The 24,751-nt window shown below is 30.7% G+C and overlaps 1 protein-coding gene across 7 annotated transcripts; it reads left to right on the top strand.

Moving 5' to 3' along the window:
* The first annotated feature begins 368 nt into the window (after positions 1-368).
* Positions 369-24,369, top strand: LOC107371906 (pikachurin). Of its 7 annotated transcripts, XM_025160177.2 has the most exons (10): positions 370-603; positions 689-995; positions 1,267-1,485; positions 2,402-2,518; positions 21,513-21,809; positions 21,879-22,080; positions 22,469-22,803; positions 22,870-22,995; positions 23,276-23,513; positions 23,679-24,369. In XM_025160177.2, the coding sequence occupies exons 2-10, from the start codon at positions 983-985 to the stop codon at positions 24,223-24,225; spliced, it is 2,094 nt and encodes a 697-aa protein (XP_025015945.1). In that variant the 5' UTR covers positions 370-603; positions 689-982; the 3' UTR covers positions 24,226-24,369. The 7 variants fall into 7 exon arrangements, with proteins under 7 accessions (XP_089122816.1, XP_025015945.1, XP_089122814.1 ...); XM_089266688.1 differs by having other exon boundaries at positions 370-995; XM_089266689.1 differs by having other exon boundaries at positions 371-732; positions 965-1,485.
* Positions 24,370-24,751: the final 382 nt, after the last annotated feature.

Genomic DNA, 24,751 nt, shown 5'->3' with positions numbered 1-24,751 from the left:
GTTTTTCAATCTTCTCATGGTGCCATCTACAAAACTGATGGTGAAAAAAGACTCACAATCTAAGGTAAAAGTAACAATTCATTCTCCCTGCCAGTCAATCTAGATGGCATCATGAGAACGAGACAAAAATTCAGTCCCAAAAACTGGTAAGCCAAATGTTGGTTTCAACACAGAGGTGAAAATATTGAACAATGGGATAAGATTACTTACCTAATAAAATTATCCAATGGAAGCATAATCACAGTAATTATCCTACTTGAAACACTGTCAAATGAAAATAACAAACTGCTTGGCAGCTGCTGAATGTTTGTTATTAACAGTAACATTTGAAAATAAAAGTGAAAACAAAAAAGCGGTTAAAATTTAACGGTTAAAACAAAATGAAAATAATCTATGGATGATTAACAGTGTAGCCCATCAGATGTCACCATATATTTGGTGTACATTTCAGCTGGAAAATATTGCCAAAGATAAAGGGGGAAAAAGGTTTCGATGAAGATTGAGATGAAAAGGGAAAGAAGATGAAGATGGAAGGATCATTGGCCGCAAGTTCGATATTCTCGAAGCTCTGAGAAAAGTGGTTCTCTTCAAAGTTATATATTTGTGAGTTTGCTCCATGTTAACCTCAACCAGCAACGAGGAACCCAAGTAAACATTATACATTTCTCTCTACATATTTAATCAACAGAGAGACACATTAGAAGGAAGCAAAAACCAGGGAAAAAAAGAAAGGTGAATTTGGAGAGATTGAAATGAAATTTAACTTGCCATCACCAAATTATCGTCTTTAATAGAGAAGTGTATAATTACAATTGTCAACTTTACCTCTAGTTTTAACCAAATTGATTATATCATTAAACCAAGTGACCAAGATAAAAGTGAACCCTGTGAATAAACCCTTAACCAGAGTAACCCAAAAAGTGTTTGATCAATGTACATAATTTACCATATCTTTTCATTCCAGTTTTAATATGTGTTCCTGATGACAACAAAAGGTACAACATTATTGGATTAATTTCAAGTGTCCATCTAACAACCATTTATCAATTTAAAAGCAACTCTAAAATTGAAATAATTATACAAAATCAACCTTTTCTACCTCAAACATTCCTAATATCATTACCGTACTCGCCATCTCATTAGACAACCGTAAATATTTCTTACCGTGTTTACATTTTGTGGTGTTATCTAGTAATTTGTTTGTGGATTAACCAAATATCGGAATAAACTTAATTGTAATCATACACTCTAACTGTATCTTTACAGCCTCATCATCATTCCATTCATCTTGTCAGATATTGTTCATCGTCATCTTCATCACCTCCAAAACCTTCAAATCCTTAGACATGGTTTCAACCATTTTGATACGGATAAAATCGCCCATTATCATGTACATTTCATTATTAATATTATTAAATTGTACAATCATTTCAACCTTAGGTGAATCCATTGAACCAGAAATACTCTTTGAAGCTGCCTTTCAAGGTAAGTTATATTCACTTTTTGAAAATGAAACCATTGATCAAACATAAATAACACAAATCAATGATAGCTTTTTATAGCATTTACATTGCATAATGAGTTAGTGAAAGTCAAAATGAAATGTAAATAAGTCATCAGTTCAATAGGAATCATCAAATAATCAAAATTCATTGAATCATGATTAACCCAAAAGAATAGTGAAAAAAGCTGAAAAAGCCTCTAAAAACCTGTAAAAAAACCTCTAAAATTAATCAAGTGAAATGTTTACTTTTGATCCATTGGCAATTGATAATAATATGTATATTGATGATTTAATACTGATTTAATTGGAATATCAGGAAAGTAGAAAAATGTTTGTTACACATTTTCAGGGTAAATAAATCTCAATTACTGATTGATTAGTTGACTCATTGTCACTCATAATATTAGACAAGGTAAACAAGTCAACAAAGCCTGACCAAGGTTGACAAGCTAATCCAGCTTGACCAGACCATTAAAGACCATGCAGCAATATTTGTTATGAATAAAGTTCAATTAAGATGTTCAACCAAATTTGAATTTATCTAGATTTAAATGAGCCAATGATTTGATTATAATCAAGTTATAAAGTTAACCAATTGAGTTTAGTAAGGCAAAAAAATGTCAACAATGACATGGATTGGGTCAAAAGGCAAGTGAACAATTGAAGCTGATTAATTCACTTTGAGAATTGAGAGTTGAAGGTGAATAAAAATTGTGAATAAGGATTGAATCATCTAACAAGTAACATTCAATCAGAACTTTTTCTTCCCCTGGTTCACAATTCAATTGATTCTTCTTCTTCTTGTTCATCTTCTTCTTCCCTGTCTTGACTCCAACAACCTCAACCAATTCAACTAATGATAATCAATTTTTCTCCCCATTCCATCCATAATAATAGGAGAATGTCATTCAAATGGTCCTTGTCAACATTTGTGCTTTGATCTTCATGATGGAACCTTTGAATGCGCCTGTCATCCAGGATATATTTTATCAGATAATGGTTACAGTTGCCTTGGTGAGTTTAACTCTTGAACAAAAAAAATCATGATAATAATGATCTGGCAAAGTCTAACAATATCTTTATGTAAAAAATGTTTTGGTTAGGTAAACCCATTGAAAGCTCATTTCTGGTTCCTAAGTAACCTTATTCAATAACAATAATGAAAGTCAAACAAAAGGCCAAAAATGACTTTAAATATCAAATAATTTAGCCTCAATGATATTGGATATAACATTAAATGTAATGTTCATGGGATAGGAAAAGGTTGAGAAAATGGGTTTAATTGTCGATTCAATGTCTAACCCAATCGATACTAATCAATGTTAAATAACGCAATGTTTGATTAGATTTATTTTCATAATGATTTTTGATAGTCACTTTGAAATGGGAAAAGCTTTGTTTTCATTTGTCCGTTTCACTTGGTTGACCAAAAATGAATTGAACTCTTTTGGTCAATTTATTATCATCATCAATTTGTATCTTCACTTTGTTTTTGATTCCATGGTTACCCTGCGACCTTTACATTCAAAATTAAATTAACAATTCAATGAGTTGATTTGATGTTCCATTTGGTTTTAATCATTAATTATTTCAAGATATTCACCATTCCACCTTTAACTTTTCACTTCAATTATTCAATGTAAACCAGAACAACTAACTCACATCTTCCCCTGAGTAGTAAAATGAATAATCTGTGTAAATGAATAATCATTTGAATCTTGCTGTCCCATCAGCAATTATCTTGATTGCATTTGAAAGCTTTTCTGAGAACAAAAAAATTCTGTAAAAAAGTTAATTAAACTGACAATAACAAACTCAATTACATTTGGGTTTGAAAAGCAAATATTGAATGATGGATGACAAAAATTAGTCTCATTTGGCCCGAAAAAATTGATTCCAACTTGTGATCCAATCAATTGATTACCTTTTATCCAATCTTAATTGGTTTTAATGAATTGAAATTTTTCATGGCAACATTTCCTTCCCAGATCAATCCCAACTCTTTCCTGTAACATTGAACAGTAAAAATAATCAATTTGAAAAGATCCAAAAAAAAACGTAAGCAAAAACCAGAAAACATGAAAACCCATTAACATTGAAAAGTGAAGAAACCAGAAAACCAGAAACGAGTGAAGCCAAATTTTACCAGATTACCTTTTCTTGTTTACTTTCACCTCAATGTTTAAATACATTAAATTGAAATGAACATTAATTGTTAATTCAATTTCCAATCAAATATGGTTTTACAATTGACAAATGATTTAATGACATTTGCAACAAATGCAAAGATTTCCATTCTGATAATCTTGATTCTTGTTGATATTTTTTTGTTGCTTAAAGGCATCTCAGATATATTTACAATAACTTGACTTGGAGTAAAATATTATCAATTTATCTTTCATTTATCATCATCTGTTGAAGTGAAACAGAATTGAATTTCTTTCTCATTTTTACTTGCCATGATCATGGTGGCCCATTACTTGAAGCTTTAATATTTCAACAAAAGAAAAATGAAAATGTATAAGATTTGAATTGAAGTGGAATGAAAATGTATCTCAGCTCAGTTGATTGAATGATTTTTACTCTTCCTTCCCTCATCATCATCAGCAACAACATCAACAATAACAACATCTTTATACTTAAACAATTTCAACTTTTCCTATTAAATATCAAATCCATTTTTCCAATGACAGTTTCAAGCTTTTTTCAGGACAAAAGAAGAGCAAAAAGTTGAACAGAAGGAGAAAAAAAAGTGAAAGAAAAAGCTTCATTTCTAATTTACTCGAGGTAATAAGATTGTTACTCATGACGATGAACATGAGAAATGATTAAAGATTCAAGAAAAGAGAGGAAGAAAAAATTCTAAAAACAAGAATATTTCATTTCAAGATGAATTGATTTTCACCTTAATTTTTACTTGTTGTAAATCATTCTCCATGAATCCTTCCCTTTTCCTCTGATAATTGTAATGAATGGATTCGTTGATGGTAATAAATAGGCGAAATGATGATCAACACTCCAATCATCAGAATGATGATCATCATGGAATATCAAATGTTAATTTATAGCATAAACTTGATATCCATGTTTCTGTATTTACCTTGTAATAATACTTTTTACTTATCCAAATTGAACCCAACTTTTAACCCGATTCTCATCATTTCCGTTATTATTTGTGCTCATAATCATCAATCAGCTAATGATGATTACCTTTCTCACCTCATCATTGTTCATATTGTTCACCTTTACACTTGTTTAACCCACCATTCAACCATCATTAAGATGCAATCAACATTAAATGATAATTATCTCAATAGCAACTATTCATAAAGTAAAAGGTTCATGATAAGAATATCTGAAAACATTGAAATCATCCCAGCATCATCAGTCAATAGCATTGAAACATTACTTGAAAAAAAGCCAATTTACAAGTGGAACCATTTGATCGATACTTTAATCAGTCAACCTTTTACCTTATTAGTTTATATACACATGAAAACATGATATTTATCATCATCTTACCAAAAATGTAACTCATTTAAAAAGGATAAAGATTGTTAAGGTTACAAAGTTGCTCATTACTGAATATAATTTCATCTTCAATGAACAACTTTGACATTTTCCTACACCAAGCTTATCCCAATATTGTAATATTTACCAGACACATTTGATAAAAAAGATGTTCAAACGATTCAATAGTAAAATGATGAAATAAATTGAAATGAACTTTATTGGTATAAATCAATCTCTCATTAGAAGCATCTTCAAAGATAAACTTCATCTCATCATATTCAATAACATTCCCATTACAGTAAACTGAATTCATCATATTCTTAAATTCATTGCATCAGGTTTGGATAACGAAAAACCCATTTTCCTATTGACAACCAAATTCACAGCAAAATTCACAATCGAATGTAAAATCTTTCAATTTTTTGTCCAAATGTGTGTTGAGTTGATTTGATTTTTGTGATTATTTTTGCTAGAAAAAAAAGTTGAATAAAATACAATGAATGCAGGAAAAAAAGTTCAATGAAAAGAATCAAGTTTCAATGGTAAAAGCATTTGAGAGTAAAAGGTAAAGTTACCTGATTTTGTGTCTTGGTTGCCGTTTTTTACTCCATCTCATGATAATCAAAGCTAATTCTGATTGATGAATAAAGGCCTTTTCCTTACCTTTTTTATTGCTATTGAACCATTTTTCTTCGCAGATCTTTTACTTTCATCTTGCTTCTTCTTCTTCTTCTTCTTCCTCCTCCTTCATCATTATCATCCTACTCACTCTTTTTGTTATCGTGTTTCAACTGAAACATTATTTCTGTTTACTCAATTGCCTTTATTTACCCATTCCCTTTAGATGATGATGATGATGATGATGGTAAGGGTTAGTTCAAACCTTAATTTAATTGTCAACTCTTAAACCTTTCTTTCCTTACCTTGTTCCTAGAAGTGTACATCTTATCATCTCCTCTCATCATCTTTTTTTCAACTCATCCATTGGCCATTTCCTTTACTTTACAATTTAATAATGGTTTTCTGTTACACTCGGTAGTCATCTTTATCATCCATGTTTCTTTAAAAATACCATTCCCTGTTACCCTGGTTAAGGATAAAGATTTTTATCCTCCAAGGCTTAGTTAGCTTTTTTGCTTACCTTTTGCCTTCCCTGTTCATTTTTGTAGGAAAACCTTTGGTCAACCCTGAGGTAACATTGAGCTACAATTTGTTTAATGTTGGCCTCTTTTTTTGTGATTCCCAGTTTCATCACTTTTACATCTTTTGTTTCAATTGTAACGTTAATCATGATAATAATTAAAGACTAACTAGATTAACCTTCAACATTATCATTTACAATAATAATGCTTTATGATTAACCAAAACTCTAACCCAATCAACAGACTCTATTTCAAATTGATAAACATTGATAGATGGTCTTCAATCTGTATGCCATCTTAATAAACAGTACAGCTCATTTATTTTTAATGGTAAACAATATTAACTTTATTTGGCTGATTTGATCATCTTAATGTACCTGGTTTCCAATTTGTTGCACCTAATTCATCAATCAAAGTAACACTAGTGATTGGTTTATTGTAATAATAAACTATGTTTGAATGAGTCAGGTATTGGAAACTAGCATTTAATCTGCTAATAGATTGATATCAATTAACTTTACTGGTAAAAATGTACAAGAAATTTTACCTTTTGTAATTCAATCTTCATTTTCTGAATCGACTATACAAAATATTGGAATCACTTTATTGAAGCATATTAAGTTTGGCAATCTATTTTTCATTTTTTAAACACACATGCAGTGTAATACAATACAAAGATAAATGTTGCTACATAACATCACTGCAATAGATGTACCAATAGAAATGCCTCTTCTGGCTGAGAAAACTGTTACTCAACTCAGAATGTTTCTAGTGTTTCTGATAATTCTGGTAATATATTCTCTGGTAGTATAATGGCTAGTACCCTCTGTATTATCACCTGCCACTGATAACTCTGTATAAAAATCAATACAAAATCAAAAACTTTCCCCTTCAAACCTTTCCAATAACAGTTAATTTATTCATTTTTTCATCCATTGCATGTTCAGACGCATATTCATTTATTAAATTTCATCAAGCTTGGGAAAACAGCTTTGAGTTGGAAACAATTGATTGCTAAAAATTGACTGAAAATGAAAAGTGCAAATGTAAACAAAATGAAAACATTGACCTTGATTATTTACAATTAGATGGAGCCACTCGAAAAATTAACCGCAATTTTCAATATCGATTGAATCAATTCTCATTTTTAATTAGCATCCATTAATCAGCATTCAAGCTACACCACAAATTAACGGTGTTGAAGTTTTGTTTTCCTAAAGGGTGTTGAGGTTAGTAAGGTTCAAGCAATCACTAACCAAAATGTTGATAAAGAGATAAAGATGATAAAATTAAAATGTCTCATTGTCTTCGTCTTTGCCATCAACCATCTTTGCCATTGATATTTTCATTTTTATCTCCTTATCAACATTTGGGTAAGCGATAGCTTGAACCTTACTAACCTCAACACCCTTTAATTTCAAGATGCAAATTGAACAGTCAATTTTTTTACCTTCATTATGAGCTTTATAATGAACAAGGTTGATCCTGATCAATGTGCAACCAGTTTTGTCCAATTATCAGCCAAAACAATTGATCATGAAACGTTTACTTGACCTAATTTTTTGTTCTCTTTTTTGTCCTTTTTTATTATAAAAACTTCACCAGCTGATTTTCATGTAATCTTGATGATGCTAATGGTGATGATAATAATAATAAATTATCTCTCTTCTCAATCACATTTATTTGTTGATTCATTGTTTGTTAGCTGTTGTCGTTTATTTTGCTTACAAGAGCATAAAAGGGATGAAAAAAAAGTAAAGATAAAGAAACTCATCCTAATAACAAGAAGACAAAATCTTCATCTCAACTTGCCTTGTCAGATTGTTATCATTTATCATAAATAATATTGTTGAATAAACATGTCAACAACAGCGAGAAAAGAGAGAGAAAGACAGAAAAGGCAAAACCCAAATAATAACATTCAATTCATCTGAGCATCTCAACTCTTTCCTTACACGCCAGTCTCTAAGGCTTAAAATGAATGTACATCATTCAAGAAAAAAAACTGGGAAAAACATTATCATTAACATGAAATGCTCATCACCTCAACAACAAACAACAACAGCAGCAACAACAACGATAACAAATGTTGACAATCAAGCACCATCAAAGTAGAGAAATGATCAAACTTGGAATGCAAATTGTTGAGCAAAATACTTAAAAATGACAAGTCAATTTCCTAATTTAATTATCAATCACTCAATTTACCAGATGAACCAGAGAACAGAAAAAACCCAAAAAAAGAGTTTCTTAAAACCCATTTTTCTGGTCAAGCAGAAAACCAGAAAACAAGCAAAATTGATGACAATAATGATTTTGTCATGAGCATTTGATTGATCAATTGTAAAGCAATTTCAAATGAAATTGCTAAAAATGGATAAAAGGTAAAATCATTTGTCCACAATCAATCACTTGAAAGGTTAAAATCATTAAATTAAATCATTCACCAACAATTATTGCAATAGACATTTCAACTGATTATTGGCTGCAATTTTCATCAACAGCTTTCATTAAAGTTCATATTTTTTACCAAAATTAGTTGAGTAATGCTAATATTAATGATAATGGGAAATAATGTTAACACGGTTGAGGGTAAAAATAAATGGATTTTGTTGATTCCCTGTTTTGAGAGATTCATTTTGAAATAAATTTCATGGAGCAAAGCGTAAAGAGAAAAATAAAAGTTGAAGAAAAATTGATTTGACTTTGAAAGAAACTGATAAACAGAGTAAATCCTTTTGCTTCTCAGATAACATGGATGAATAATATGAATGATTGAATGTAGAATAAGATTGTTGCAACTAGATAAATATAATCCGATTTAAAATTTTTCATCATGAGTGAGTAAAGAGAAGAGGAAGACGAGAATATTGAACATTTTTTCCCTCCAATCTTCCAATCTTAATATTCATTTTGAGGGAAAAAAATGTTACCCTTTTCACTCCCAACCATTCCCTGTTAATGTAATTTTAAAGGTTGCAAAACCTTCACTTTGATTCAAAAGTAGATTCCATTTAGTATCAAAGCTACAATTGCTAATTTAGTTTCCAATGTTTCAAACAATGCTTCAATTGTTCAATTGTTACAACCTGAAATTAAATTATCTAAACCAATTATAACAAAAAAACCTGACAATTAAATGGTCAAACTGGATCCAAGACAAACCTTCAAATCTATCACAAAAAAATGAAAATCTTTATGTTTTCAAAGCGTTTACATTTTGTCTAATTGCTGGTGAAGACAATGAAAATTTCACGATTCCTTCATGAATATTAAATTCAGAGGCTGAACAGTTCAAGATTACAGTTTCATGCAAATGTAAACAACAATGAAAACAATTATCGAGACTGATTTGAATCTCAGCATTTCATCCAATAAGTTTGTCTTTGAATCTGGTTTAGTCTTTGGCAAAACCCAAACCAGATCCTGAAAGAGGTCAATCGAAATGTCAATTTGCTAATTTCAACACCATTTTTGTGCTAATATTTACCAGATTAATCTGAATTATTGGTGTTAATCTTATCCAACTGGCCACTATCTGTCTGGATAATAAAATAAACACAAAATAATTACGATATTATTATTGTCATATTATGGGTTAACTTGATGCTGTACAAGAGTATAAGGTTTCCTCTCTGGAGATGCAACTGTATATAAAGGCTGAAACTTAGGAAATGTATTTTTTTATATATTATTGTTATTATCATTATTTTATTATTATCAGGGGAATGGCAGAGTATGAAATATTACAAGGTGAAACAAGAATATGAAGCCAGCAAAAATGATTACCAGTGAAACAACATCACGTTGTAAATGGACAAAAAATTACGAGAGTTTGTTATCCAAGGTTTAAAGCATTTTTATTGATTGATGGGATTAGGTTAGAGTTGCGTCTTTGTCTTGGACCATTTTGTCCTTTTCATGATCGTCCTTCACCTGAACTTCAACTGAAAAATGTAAACCTTTCAACAAAAGGTCTCAATGAGAAAATCAATGTGAGAAGAAAACAAAAGGTGAAAACAAAAAGGTAACAATCAATTGAAAACATAAATAATTCCCATCATATTTTGATTCTTCAGTTAATCGAAGGGAATTTAAACATTGATATTGATTTTGTAGTTGACAGTGTTCAAGTGATAATAAGAATAGAAGGGAAAAAATGGATGGAATTTTTGTTGCATTTTTGTTCTTCATTCATTCAAAAATTCAACGTTTCCATTGTTACTGTTTCAGTTTGAAACATTGCAACAGAAAGTGTAGCTAAAGCATGATAAATTCGTATATTATTAACATGAATACATCAACAATGTAAATGTTTGTTTGATTGTTTATCTCTGAATATGATTCACAAGAATGAAAATTTTGCTTCTTCTTTACTTAACACTTCTTTTCGTATATTTTATTATACTTTCTTGTATTCACATTATTATATTTGTTGTCATCTTCAAATTGAAATCTGTCTTATCTTGCCAATCATCATCACAAGATGAGAGTGAAAATGGCAGAATATGTTTAATGTAAAGGTTTCTTTGTGCATATTATATTATACAATAAAAGAAATGAAAATAATGAAAAAGTCACAATCGATATTTGTTACCTTTGGAAAGATTCACCAAAACATTGACACTCTCTTCATCTAATTAGTTTTGATAATGATGACGGATTCAAAGTTTAAATCATTAATCTGTATTAACAGACGACAAATTGTGCTTTTCCTCGTAAATCAATACTCAGTCAACTTGAAAATTTTCCCAATATTTTGTCATGAAACGAAAGCAAATTGAAAACAAAATATCGACCTTTTTGTTGTTGTTTCTTGTTCCATTAAAATGTCTCATTAAATTGAGCCATAAATTTTTACGTTTCTATGGAGAATGGCAAAAGTCACAGTTGAGTCTTTTCCTTCATTCAAATAAATGTCCAATGAAACGTTCAGAGTTGGAAAATTCTGTAGGAAAATGCAAAAAGCTTCAAAACATCACCTCCAGTCAATTGTGAAAGAGAGAAAAGGAAAAGTTTTTACAAAATTCTCAGCAAAAGTCAAACAATTTTCGAAGCAAAGGATTGATCGATTCCAGGATTGCATTTTTTTCTCACGCTCATTACAAATGCCCGTTTGAATGAAAACTATTCAGGGCTATGAATAATATACGCTGATGAATAAAATGTTGAATGTTGTTTTTCATCCTTAAAAGTGGCAGTCAAATCTCAACGAACGGTAGTGGTAGTGAAAAGCCCGATTCTGGGACAAGCTAGAATTTGCAAGCTGTTTTTTGATCGTGTTTTCATTGAAACTATTTTTTGAAACAAAAGAGTTTTTTCCAAAACTATTTTGATAAAAATTAACAAAATGATAATGAAAATTTGCTGCTAAAAGCAATTAAACGTTTCTTTTGTCTTTTTTCCATCTATCTCGTTTTGTTTTGCCTCAGCACTCATTTTTTCTTACTTCCGCAAAGTAAATAGCACAGTCTTGAGCAGATATATCACAGTTTATATTACAAATAACAGTACCATGAAGTATTTTTCGGCCAACTATCAATGTGCTATCTATCTTTTTATCCTTATACACCATTATAACATTGCATCTTTCGAATTTGCACTTTGAGCTTATCCATTTAGTTTAATCCACTGAGGTTTAAAGGTCATTCAAGGTAATTCGTTTTTTTGACCTCTAAACAACTTCTGAAGGTCATTTTCAAATAGCACACATTTTAATTCCACTAGCGCATTGCAAATCGGCGAAAAATGCTTAATGCATGAGATAACCATGAAGTATTTTTTGGGCAACTAACAATGTGGTCTTTGTAATCCTTATACTCCACTATAACATTGCATCTTTCGAATTTGCACTTTGAGCTTATCCATTTTACTCTTGCAAAATAAGTCTCTATCTCGGCAGTCAGATAGTGGCGCAGTTGAGTAAATCAGATCATAACCAGCAGGATCACACTTTACTGGACATCTTTTATCTAGATTTAAATTCACAAATTTAGTTAAAAACAGTGTACACCACAGAGTTCTGCATACAGATGGGCTACTAAAATGATATTGGGGCTCTTTAGCTGATTGTCGAGATTTGACACACATGTAATGGTCCCAAGAACTTTCATCTATGACTTGGTCGATTTCAATGGAATATTTCGAGTCATGATCCAATTTCCAAGCAATTAAGGCTAGTGATTCATTAATTTGCTCTCCTGGTACAAACGCACGATGGACTGGTTCTCGGTTTTGGTTATCGTAAACTAAAACCCGTATCTGTGTTCCAACTTTTTTGGAACAACATATTTGCTTTTATTCAAATCAAATTTTACACAAATTCAAATATGTTTTGCGTAATACATTTATTAGTTATCAATAACTTCACAAATGTACATTGTCTCTGGTTAAACAAAGATTCGATTTCACAAAATCGATAAAATTACGTTCGTCTATATCCTGCTGATAATTGACAGAAATTTTGATTGCATTCTTCTCCTAATCAGTGTAAATACGAAGCAGATGGAAAACTTCTTCATCATTTGTTGAATCAAGGGTAACTCGCACAAAGAAATTAGTATGTAGACGTATATGGAATACTTTAGGCATTTGGGAGTTTTGTTAGATATTCAAAGTATATATTCTTATCAAGTACTCAGCATAATTTTCATCCGGTGCCAGATCTATCAAAGGTGGTCGTCGAGCCATATCAAAGATTTAACGGATAGATTAATCTTGGGTTATACAGGGCAATTCAGCTTCATTTACTTCACATTTTGTTCAATATCTAAAGAACTAAACATGCTAGGGTATTTATATTTGAACGGTATGCTTTTGAGAATTAAAGACCAATTTTTTTAAGTTTAAAGGTCATTCAAGGTCATTCGCGGTCATTCGTTCATTTGACCTCTAAACGACTTATGAAGGTCATTTCCAAATAGCACACATTTTATTTCAACTAGCTTATTGCAAATCGGCGAAAAATGCTTAATGTACGAGATATTCATGATGAAGAAATAAATCAAAATACAAATGCTCGAATTGACTAAACGTAGCTTGTCTATTTCTGAATAAGTTTTCCTGAAAGATGTTTCTCTCTGAACCCTCTGTTATTGGTTACCTCAATAACTCAAGCCACAAAATAAGTCTATAAGCATCTGACTTTTGAAATTTCCAGTTGAAGAGTTTCAAGTAAATCAGATTAAAATACTTTTCATTTCAAAATAATGTAAAACAACTTGATGTTTCAGCTTAAAGTTTGACTAAATAAACAGTAATTTCATTTTCTCACAATCAAATATGAAATAACACATTACATTGAAGGCGATCATAAATTAAACATAAGTCACAAGTCTTATCTTAAAGATTCATTATGCTTTTAATACAAACACGAGTTTTATTTTACCAACTAATAGTTATGAGTTTACATTAAAAGGGTAAAAAAAGCGACCATTTTCTTATTTTTCCACCTTATATTAGATTCCCTTTTAAATAGTTGAGCTAATAATCTAAATCATTCTTGTTGCATTCCCTTGTAATCAGAGTAAATTAATAGAAGCAAGTTCACATTAACTAAGAAATGATGAGCTTAATAGTCTAACTGGATGACTGGCAATGTAAATATAAACTTTAATTGAACTTTTATTTAACTGTCCAATTAAAATGAGCCAGCATCTCGTTTAGATTGTAATTAATTGCGTGAAAATGGGAACAGAAAACATTGCAAGTTGAATGTTGTTTGACAATTACGAGAAATGAAAAATATAAATGATAATTATTTGCTTTTTGTTTGATAATCAAAATAAAAAGCATCTTTCAACTTTTGTACGAATCACGGAATGAAGCGCCTTGACGCTTGAAATGAGATTTTATCGTGACTTGATCATGATGAAAAATAGACAGAAAATAATTTATTGCATCTTGAAATAATTGAAGTCAGTAGCATGGAATCATGAGTTGAATCGATTGAAAGCTAACAGAGAAACAGGTAAAGAAGCAAGATGCATAATATGATTGAAAAATTGATTTTCATGGTAAAATCCATTTGATTGGATTGAAAGGGAAACAATTTGTAACAAAATGAAACTGTTACAATTGATTGACTTTCAAATGGAAATGGAAGCAAAAAAGTGAATCGTTTAAAAGGTTGACCGAGAAATGCTTGGCAATGGTTGTAATGAACTTTTCCAATGAATCTGACTAGTTTCTGTGTTTTTTTTTTGAGATAATTTAATTTGAGCCAATAATGTTGACCAACAATTTCAACAATTGTAATTGAAGTTTTGTTGAACATTGGAAGGAAGCTTCAATGATAACTTTGTAACTTGTAAACGGTTTTTCCTCTTTTTTGGGTTGAGCTTCGATTTGAGACTTTTATTTCATCTTGTAGAGTCAAAGTAAATTTATATACGTCTAATAAATTGTTCAAGACTTGATTGGCTAGAGTCGAGTGAATTCACAGTAAGAATGGTGAACAACTCAGGGAAGATGGTGATGAAGATGAGTTCATCTTCCTGGTGTAAAAGAAAGGCAGCAAAATGTTTCGATCGATTTTTATTCTTGAAAAGTTTCACTCCAAGTCTGTAACCAGAACTCATTGTTTTCCTATTATTATCTTGTAGGCAAAAAAAAATGTTTCCAAACTACTTTTACCTTTAGATCAGGATAATGAAACTGGTCAACAGGGTTGATGATGGATGGATGGAAATGTGGAAAACGGTTTACATGAAAACAGCATTTAAATTAAAATTTAATATTAAACCTTTTCTCTTTTGGTTTCAGTTCAATCATCAATTGATCAAGATGAAACCTTCCCAGATGACTTATAACTCTTTTTGTTTCTGTCTCTAAACCTCTTTAACTATTTATATTGAGACCATGAACTGAAATTGCCATTCATTGTTTATTCATTAAATCAAACTGTCCAATAAATGGTCACAATTAACACTTGACTTGACCTAATCAACTTATCTAACAATCCATTTGGTTATCATTTTCAGAGAAAATCTAAATTCTAAATTGATTTTTCTTACCATTTTGAAGCCATTCATTTTGCTAATTTTATGTCAACTTAATTGCTTATTCCAATGAGAGTTGATCCTAATTGTGGTCGATTGACGATCAATTAGTTGCAAAATTAAATCAACAGTAAACGCAATTAGTAAAATTAAATGTTGGCTTCACTCAAATGATCAATTTTGGATTCTCATTGTTTAGTGTTTTTGATTGTCCAAATTTTTTTGGAACCATTTGATTGAAAGAAAAATGAATTGAAAATGTCGACATTATCATAAAGGTGAAGGATTGAACCAGAATCTTTTTTTCTGGTTCTTTTAGGTGTTTATCATTTATAATAAGATGGACTCATTTTGCTGGATCAATGATAATCAAATGAACAAGATTGTTAAGATGACAACAAAAAGTGTATTCACAAGTGTTTGTCCAATCATCTGTTGTTTTTACCCTAGAAAAGTTGAGATTGAACAATTTAGGTTAAATGCTCAGGCAAGCTTGAAATTGGAATGATGATGATGATGATGGTTATGGTGATGGTGAGTAGGCTGAGTAAGGTTGAGGCATAAATATGGTTGCAAGTGAAAAATAAGAAAAGGACAAAAGAAGAATGAAAATGAGAAGTTGAACAAGATAATATTTTTATGGTCAATAAATGGAGTCATACATTTTATTTCTTGCACTTTCATCTTCATCCTCATCATTATCATTATTTTGAGATTTTTTGTCACAATTACTTTTATCAACATCTTTTTTTGTATCCCAAGATGCACACAAGCCAACAACGATTCTTGTCCCATTTTATACTATTAACCAGGACAAATTGACTCTGAATCTGGTTTAACAATTTCATTTCATTACGACATAATGGCCAGTCTCTAAATGATATTGAGAGGCAAAAAAGGTTCATCTTGACCAGCGACCATTTTAACCTTTTCATCTTTTTGTGGTTTTTCCTCGTCTTACAAGGATTATCATTTTATGGGTTCAAGTTATGGATTAAATGGTCTTCCATTATAATAGCAATTGATCTGATCATAAGTAAATTGATACATTAACTGTTGATTAGTTGATAAACAAAAAGCTATTTAAGGTTATCAATCAATAAATTGCTATTCAATTCCCTTGCCTTCCATTTACAGCAATTTACAGCTTTTTTTAAAGTTCATCTCAATGTTCATGTCAACCAGAATTGGATAAAGAACCAGAAAATTTGATTAAACTCTTTTTATCCGTTTCTTTTCAAATCTTTTACTTTTTACTCATCAAATCATCAAATTGTGACTTGGTAATTTAGTTGATCATGATTAATGTAACATTGTGATAATCTTATTCCAGTTTAGCCCAAAGTATTGAGAAGCTTTTATGTCCAAAAAAAGACTTTTGATCAATATTTTTTATCTCTTCTTCCCTGTTATTTAAACTATTATTACAATAATGAAACATTATTATTACCATAATCATGATAAAACCTATTATTATTACAGTGAATTGCAATTGTTAAAATGTGTTATAACTTGAATAGCAAGAAAAGGATCAAAATTTTGGGTTCCTAAGGTTACAATGAACTAAGCTGTTACATCTAGCGTGACTGTTTCATCAACTCACACCCAATTTTGGATGTTTCATATTAAATCATTTTCATTACCATAATCATCTTGATAATGTACATAATGATGATGAGGAAAACAATTGAACTAATTGCGTTATTTTTGCTGCATTTCAATATTTAGATATCAATGAATCATTAATACTCAAAATTGAGGTTTGTCTTCATGTGCGCTCTTCATTTAATATCCATTGTAATTTCCATTCTCATTACATGACAAGATGATTGATTTGTTTTAATGATTGGTGAGCTTTTTTACATCTAGTTATTACCATAATTTTGTTTAAATGTTTAACCAATGTTGAACGTAAAATATGTTTCATTTGTCAGATTAACCAATTTATTAATCATTTGCAATTCAAATCAGTTGAGTTGACATTTTTTCTTGTCCAACTTGATTTTAATCAAAAACCATTTTCTTTCATTCCGCTCAGACTTACAATCTTACAAATCCATTTTCATTACACTAATTAATCAACTGTTAATTTATGCTTAACACCATTTAATCATGATTTTTCTATCAATCGGTTAACACTCAACAGCTTTTGTAACAATCAACATTTGAATATGTAATTGTCGAGAAAAATGTTTCATCAATCAAATCGTTTACCAAATATACAGTTGTAATCCAATGCAAGATTTATGCATTTCTCATTTTAGACCAGATTTTTTCTGGTTCACTTCTTACCATTTTACAAGGTTTGACAAAAACTGGTTCATATTAAGACTTTGCTTCGATATAAAATTATCGAGAAAAATGTTTCATCAATCAAATCCTTTAAGATTGTGTTTCTTTCTCATTCTTAACCAGAAAAAAAATCTGGTTTACTTTTACAAGGTTTGACAAAAACTGGTTCACATTGAACTTGCTCATTTCAACATTTGTTGATCTGTGCGAGAACGAAATGCTGATTGTCACCAAAGATCTTTGTAAATCAAGATTTTTCTGTAAATTAAATTTCTTTAAAAATCAATTGAAGCTAATTTCAGGTTACAACCGATGACGAAAAGTCATAACTGTTTTAAGCGGTAAAACTCATGATTAGATTAGATTTTAGGTCAATTCATTCGATTTGGTGGTTCCATTATCACTTGGCTTTGAACTGATCAGGGAACAATTAGGCTTTTAAGCTGATTAAAAGTTGATTAAAAGCTTATTAGTAAACAGGTTACATACATGGATAGACTGAGTAAAGCTAACCATAAAAATGTAAATGTATAAATTGAATTACTCGACGAAAATTGAATTCAATTTAATTGTTCATTACTAAGCCTATTGGCTTTATTAAGACAATTTGATTACATTTTTCATCAAAATCATTAGATCAGTTGAAAAACATGGTTACACGAAACTGGTTAAAACATAAAGGTTTCATTGAAAATCATGAATGGAAAGTAAAGAATAATGTTTCAGAGAAAAAATGATTTCTTTCCATCACCTTTCATCTGTTTGCACAAAAGCCTGGTGCTTTTTGTTCATCACAATAAGATTAGTTTCCATGGTTTTTCCCATTGTCTCATTTTCATCATGAAAACTGAACATTTATCACTTACCAAGAATGGCGAAGAGTGTTGATCATTATCAACATTAATTATACTTTGAATGTCTTTACCTCTTTCCTGTACAGTTATGATTGTTGAATGTTGAACAGGTAAACCATCTTAGGTAAAGGTTTAATTAAAGGACAATCGCGATTGAATATTAAATGCAAGTTGTTTGAGCCGTGAATATATTTAGATGTAAATTATTGATTGACTTGCTGTTGAACGTTACTTGAATACTCAATTTACAATGCAATTATCAAATGGAAAGCAAAAAAATGGGTTCACTCAATAACAACATTGTTATATCAATAACTGAGGATAAACATTAACTTGTTTATTCTGAGGCTTTTTTCATGTATATTTCTGACTGGGTTTAAAGCTAACAAAAATGATATTTATATTCAGGCATTTAGGTTGACTGAGGAGTGATAAAAAAATAGAAGTATAAGAATGAAATAAATAGTAAAAAAGTAAACTCTTTTTGGGTTTATTATACAAAAAAAAGAGCTTTTCTTAGCCTTTTATTTTTATATGTAAACACACATCGACAGCAACAAACACTGAATATTATTCGTTTCATGCTTACATATGCAAAGTCACATGGGACCGCAAGTTGAGTTAATCATATTCAATGATCATATTACCACTGCTTATTCAATGATAATATTCACTGTTAAGGCAAGAGTTTTGGAGTTGAAACTGAATGAAATTGTTGACAAGGATAAGCAAGTTATCGCAAGTGACAAGAATTTGCAAACCCAAATGACCTGCCATTTAGGTTAATATACTTGAATCTGACTTTTTTAGGTCAAGGGACGAAGAAAGCAAGGTCTAGGGTCGATAAGGACTAGTTGATAAAAGATGGTCACAGAAAATGTGCTAAAAGTCTATAAAAATGATCAAAAGATGTTTAGCTTTTTTAGGTTTATCAATTTTTTCAGAATTCGTCTTTTTGATAAAACTAAAAAACTGGAAAATGTCAAGATTTTCATTCGTATTGAAGGTTATCACATGTAATATACAGACACAGTGAGCTTGATTTTGAGCCGTTTGCTTGTAAAAGATTTTTCAGTTCAACATCAGATTCTGTGAGGATTTTGAGGTCAGATGATAACTAACGAAAATTTCAGCGAAAGTTAAAGAACTCATATTTTAAGAGTTTTGCTAATGATCTGATGAAAGCGGTTCTCCTTCGGATTACTGAATTTTGAAAATGAATTTTCGACTATTTTGATTTGCTTTTTTCTTTTAGTTTTTTTCCAACTTCACCCATAACTAACTAGTCATTACAAAATTAGAAACTTCATTCTGACCAATCTAGCTAAACGAAATTCAAACTTTGATTCAGTTTTCATCAGAGAATGTTTCTGTTACAAAAAAGAACTTCTAATCTCTAAAAATCTACATTTAAAATGAAATTGAAAACCAATCTTGAACTTGCCTCAACAAAAATTATCAAAATTTGTCTTTTTAAGTCAATCAATCAAATGTTTTAATCATTAAAAATGTCGTTTTCAGTTTTCAATAAAACAAACTTGAGTTATCTTACAAAATCCAAGACTATTTGGTGAAAGATTTCAAGTTTTTCCAAACTTTCTATTTTCTAAAAGTGGTAAGATTAATTGAGCCAATTTACCAATTGATGATTGATTAGTCTGACTCGATTCCAAGACAAATTGACAACAAATTGAATAATAGCTGGGAGTGAAGTTTCAAACTAACCAATCGATAATCGACAAACTTTAAATGTTTACTGTCTTCTTAGTGTTTACTTTATCTTTCAATTTTTCCCAATTTTGCTATTTCATGAGAATCAAAATGTTACCCTGAAAATTGCATTTACATGATTGAATGGGAAATCATAATTAGCAAATATTGCCTTTCAATTATTTCATTTTCCTTTCACCTTTACTTTTGTTTAATTTTCAATGTTTATTCAATTATCAATTTTGATTGAAATGTTCAACTTTTTCTTCCCTCACTTTGCATGTTCATCTCTTTCTGTGCTTTTTGTCAACTTTATCCTGATTCTGATGCATAAATAGATGCAAAATTATCCTGCTGATGAACAAGATTAATCCGTTAACCATTTAATCAATAGACTTAACTATCAATTGGTTTTACTTAAACTTGGCTTCCACTTTCATCCATCTTCACTCATTTTGCTTCATCGTAATTACTGTTGAGAAAAAAAGGTTTTAAGAAGTTTTCTTTGAAATGTAATTAGTTGAATCTCTTGAAGCGAATCAAGTAAACTTTGACTTGATTGTTGACAGTCTGATTGACAATCTGAACACTTTTTCCCAATTTCACATTCAGCTTAACACGTAAAAGGTAAAACTAACATTGAGCCAATATCAATAACAAAGTTTACATTTACTTTGGTTAATCTAACCAGAATGAAATACACTTGTTATTATCAACAATTATCGACTTATTTACACTCAATCTTGATCAAGACCGTCATCAATAACAATGACAACCTTTACTGTAACTATTGGTTAACCGTCAAAATTTGGTAAAACTGAATAGACTGATGAAGGAAACATGAAAAAATGAAATCTTGATCGATCCATTTGCTTCAACTGTAATCTTTAAACATTGCAAGATTTTCATTCAATTTTCATATTGATGCAGTTGGATTACATTTTGAAGTGAATCTCTTTGCCTTGTATTATTGTCAAGTTGAAATTGAATTGAATGACAATTGATCCGACTAACAACATGGAATTAATCAAATCTACAATCAAATGTATTATTCAATGTTATTTGTGCAACTTTTAATTCAAATGCTAATCAAAAGCATAATGAGATTGTGAATAAGCCTCACAAATGATCATTATCAATTGTTGTTCAATTTCATTAAAGGACTTTTCTTCAACAATTGAAACTCGCGAGGTTTTATGTTGAACCTGTAAATCTTGATTCCAACCATCAATATTCATTCAACATTGAAGTGAAAAAAAGAGATTAAATGATTTCGAGTAAACTTCAGGTCAACTTGTCTGGTCATGGCTTTAAAGCTAATAAATCAACAATTAAGTTAGCTATTTGATGAGATATTGCAATTCATTTGAAGAGTGAAGGCAAGTCGAGATTGAATGTCGACTTTGTGAAAACCAAAACATTTTTTGCGTACTTTTATGCCTTGACTTTATGGTTGATACTTTTTTAACGCTTTTTTGTTCATCTTTCATATCAACAGAAAATTCTATTGCCCAGGAAAAGCGTCATCAAAGGAAGATGAAACCAAATTCATCGTCATCATCGTTACCTTCATCATTGTCCAGTAAAGATTTATCTGGACGCAATCGGGTGCTTCAAGAGGTTAATGATTTAACGCGTTTCAATGGGAAACCTCAATATCATGATGCAATTTATTATTCGTGTGAATCAATTGAATGTGAAGCTGGTGGTAGTTGCGTTGAAAATGAAGATTATCATGACCATAGAGTTCGTTGTAGATGTCCATTGGGTCGAGGTGGATTTTTTTGTGAAAAACGTAAGTTTGAAGCGCTTTGCTATTCTTGTGGTAAATCTGGTTAAATATATTTTTTCTGTTCTTCTACAGCAATGGAAGTGCGTTTTCCTCGATTTAGAGGTCGATCATATCTTGCTTTACCAACCCTTCGAGATGCCCACAAATCAATGAAAGTAACCATTGAATTCCGACCAGAGTATCATGAAGGTGTTTTACTTTACAGCGGTGAGAATCAAAACTTGGAAGGTGATTATATAGCAATTGTATTAAATCAAGGATTTGTAGAGTTCAGGTAAGAATGGCCAAGTTCAATGTTCAATTAGTCGTCAAACTTTAGACTCAAAGCTTTTCAACGAATTTGAAGAAAATATTGAAACTTTCATGATTTCCTCAAGCAACACACTCATCAATGCTGAACAATAATTTTCAATCATTTGAATCTAAATAATAATTGTAAATATATTGTAATGCAAACGAAATTAAGTTGAAATTAGATTAACTTATTTCGAGAAAAAATGATTCGATTTGAGTGAAAAATTGATTTGGAAATTTCAAGTTTTATATTTTTTCTGTTTGGTGCAAAGTATTGATGAACATTGAGTTTTTTGAAATTTTGGAAACTTTGACAATCGAACTAATCAGTCTTTTCTTTAATTCAATCAATTGATACAATCATTTAGATTTGACTGTGGAATGGGCGAAGGTGTTATTGCAAGTGAAACTCCGGTAATACTAAACTCATGGAATAGATTGACCATTTATCGTGACGGTTGGTCTGCTTGGTTACAATTGAATCAAGAGAGGCAAATTCCTGGTCAATCTCAGGGACTTTTTTCACGAATCACATTTAAATTAGAACTATTTCTCGGTGGATCACCAAATATAAGTTTAATCTCTGCACGAGCCAACAGTCGACTTGGTTTTGTTGGATGTGTCCGTAAATTGGAAATAAATGGTCATTCATATGATTTCAGGTCAGACAGTAGAGGAGATGCTATTGATGGTGTTGATACAGGTACGAATCATTTAAACCCAAACAATTCATGATTAATAACATTCTATTTTCTCAATCAATTTCCAGATGAATGCAATTCAGATGTTTGTAGCAACACTTCGTGCTTAAACGGAGGCCAATGTGTAGCAACATCACCCGAAAGATGGATATGCATGTGTCCCTTGGGCTTTGCTGGTAACCATTGCGAGCGAAGTAAGTATCGAGATCATTCATCATTCATGATCTCAGTTTTGTCCAAACTTGAAATTGAACCATTTAGCTTATGCTTTCATCAAAATCAAAACTCAAATACAAATGTTGCTATTAAATTTTCCAATCAACCAAATGAATACAAATTTCAGTCTCAACCAATTTCACTTTTTGACTAAACTATTGAAAGGTTTCGCTATAAATCTGGCAATTTTGGGTAAAAATGTTGTCCTTTGTAAATGCTTTTCTGATTCATTTTTTGTTTCCTTTGTTTCACTTTTAGGATCCGATTTTACGATTCCTTCATTCAATGGTTCCTCATATCTTCAATTTACCGGTTTGAAAGAAACTTGTCTTTCTTTCTTTGAAATACAAATGATATTTAAACCTCGAATGCCTAATGGTGTCCTTTTATACAATGGTAATCGATTGGATGCTCGAGGTGATTTCATCTCAATCAATCTGGTCAATGGTTTCATTGAATTTCGCTTCGACTTGGGCAGTGGTCCTGCCATTATCAAGTGAGTCGATGACAATATTTTTTCACATTCAACTTACAAAATAAAATACAAAAACATGTGTTTATAATGGATTTGTATAATCACACTAATGGTGTCTCTCGAGTTGAATTGCTTTTCACTTTTATATCATTTTTCATCTCAAATTTCTGTTTCCTTTTTTTTCAGGAGCCGCGAACCAGTTGAACTGAATCAATGGCACAGTTTACTAGTAACACGCACTGGACAACAAGGTTGGCTTCAAATTGACAATCAACCGATTGTAAGTGGATCAAGTCTGGGTGGTTACACGCAATTATCATTATCACTCAACTTGTTTCTTGGTGGCGTCTCTGATGTTAAAGATGTTTCATCCAATTCAGCAATCAGCGATTCTTTTTCAGGATGCATTAAAAAGATTACTATTAATGGAAGGTTGTTAATGTTCCTTGATGAAGTGCTATCGGGAGTTAATGTGATTGACTGTCCTAATCGACATCATTGTTCAAATCATCATCGCTGTTCAACTTCTTCATTTGTACCTTCATTTTCATCTTCATCCTCTTCAACAAGATCAACCAAATTATCCTCACCATCATTATCATCTCCATTAACGTCAATATCATCATCATCATCACTCTCATCATCACCATTGAATAAACGTAGTTTTAGGAAATCAACAGATTCTGTGATAGATTCATCGCGCTTTATCAACAATCACTTTAATCCATTTTGATTGCATTAATTTTGATTGTATTCATCAACTTTTACCTTTTATCTTCTACTCTTCAATCCTCTCTTTCCTGCAACTCTTTTTTTCCTAAACGACGCAATAAAATGATTTTTGTAAATGAATTAAATAAAGTATAATATCGATTTGATAGTTGATTAAATTGCACTTTTTTATTTGACCATTAATCATATGCGAAAACACTGATCTTATTGAAAATTATTAAAAAAATGAAAACTCATTTCTGCTTATCAACTCGTTCTGTGAAAGGCTAAAGATGGTGAAAAAAGATCGGCAAACACTTGTGATGATCACTTCAATTTGCCAGTTTGAATTGATATAATTTATTGAATTTAATCATCTTTTTTCGACTTCGTGTAAACAAAAGCATTTATCGATTCAGCTTGAGCCATTGAAATGTTATCTTGTGTTATTTTGTTTGCAACATTTATCATCGAAACGATAACTCAAGCTTCATTGTTAGTTTTCAGATCCATGTGATTCAACTGGTGCAGATTTACGAGCGTTTTGT

The sequence above is a fragment of the Tetranychus urticae genome, chromosome 1 (genome assembly GCF_039701765.1).
Source record: "Tetranychus urticae isolate SD_2017Ah chromosome 1, NJAU_TeUrti_SD_1.0, whole genome shotgun sequence".
Taxonomy (NCBI): Eukaryota; Metazoa; Arthropoda; class Arachnida; order Trombidiformes; family Tetranychidae; genus Tetranychus; species Tetranychus urticae.
Note: the sequence above shows the minus strand (reverse complement) of the source record. Positions and strands in the feature narration are given on the sequence as shown.

Coding starts and splice junctions, on each gene's coding strand:
- LOC107371906 (XM_025160177.2), top strand. Junction 2,519..21,512: donor TAATGGTTACAGTTGCCTTG/GTGAGTTTAACT, acceptor TCATATCAACAG/AAAATTCTATTGCCCAGGAA. Junction 22,996..23,275: donor TGGTAACCATTGCGAGCGAA/GTAAGTATCGAG, acceptor TTTCACTTTTAG/GATCCGATTTTACGATTCCT.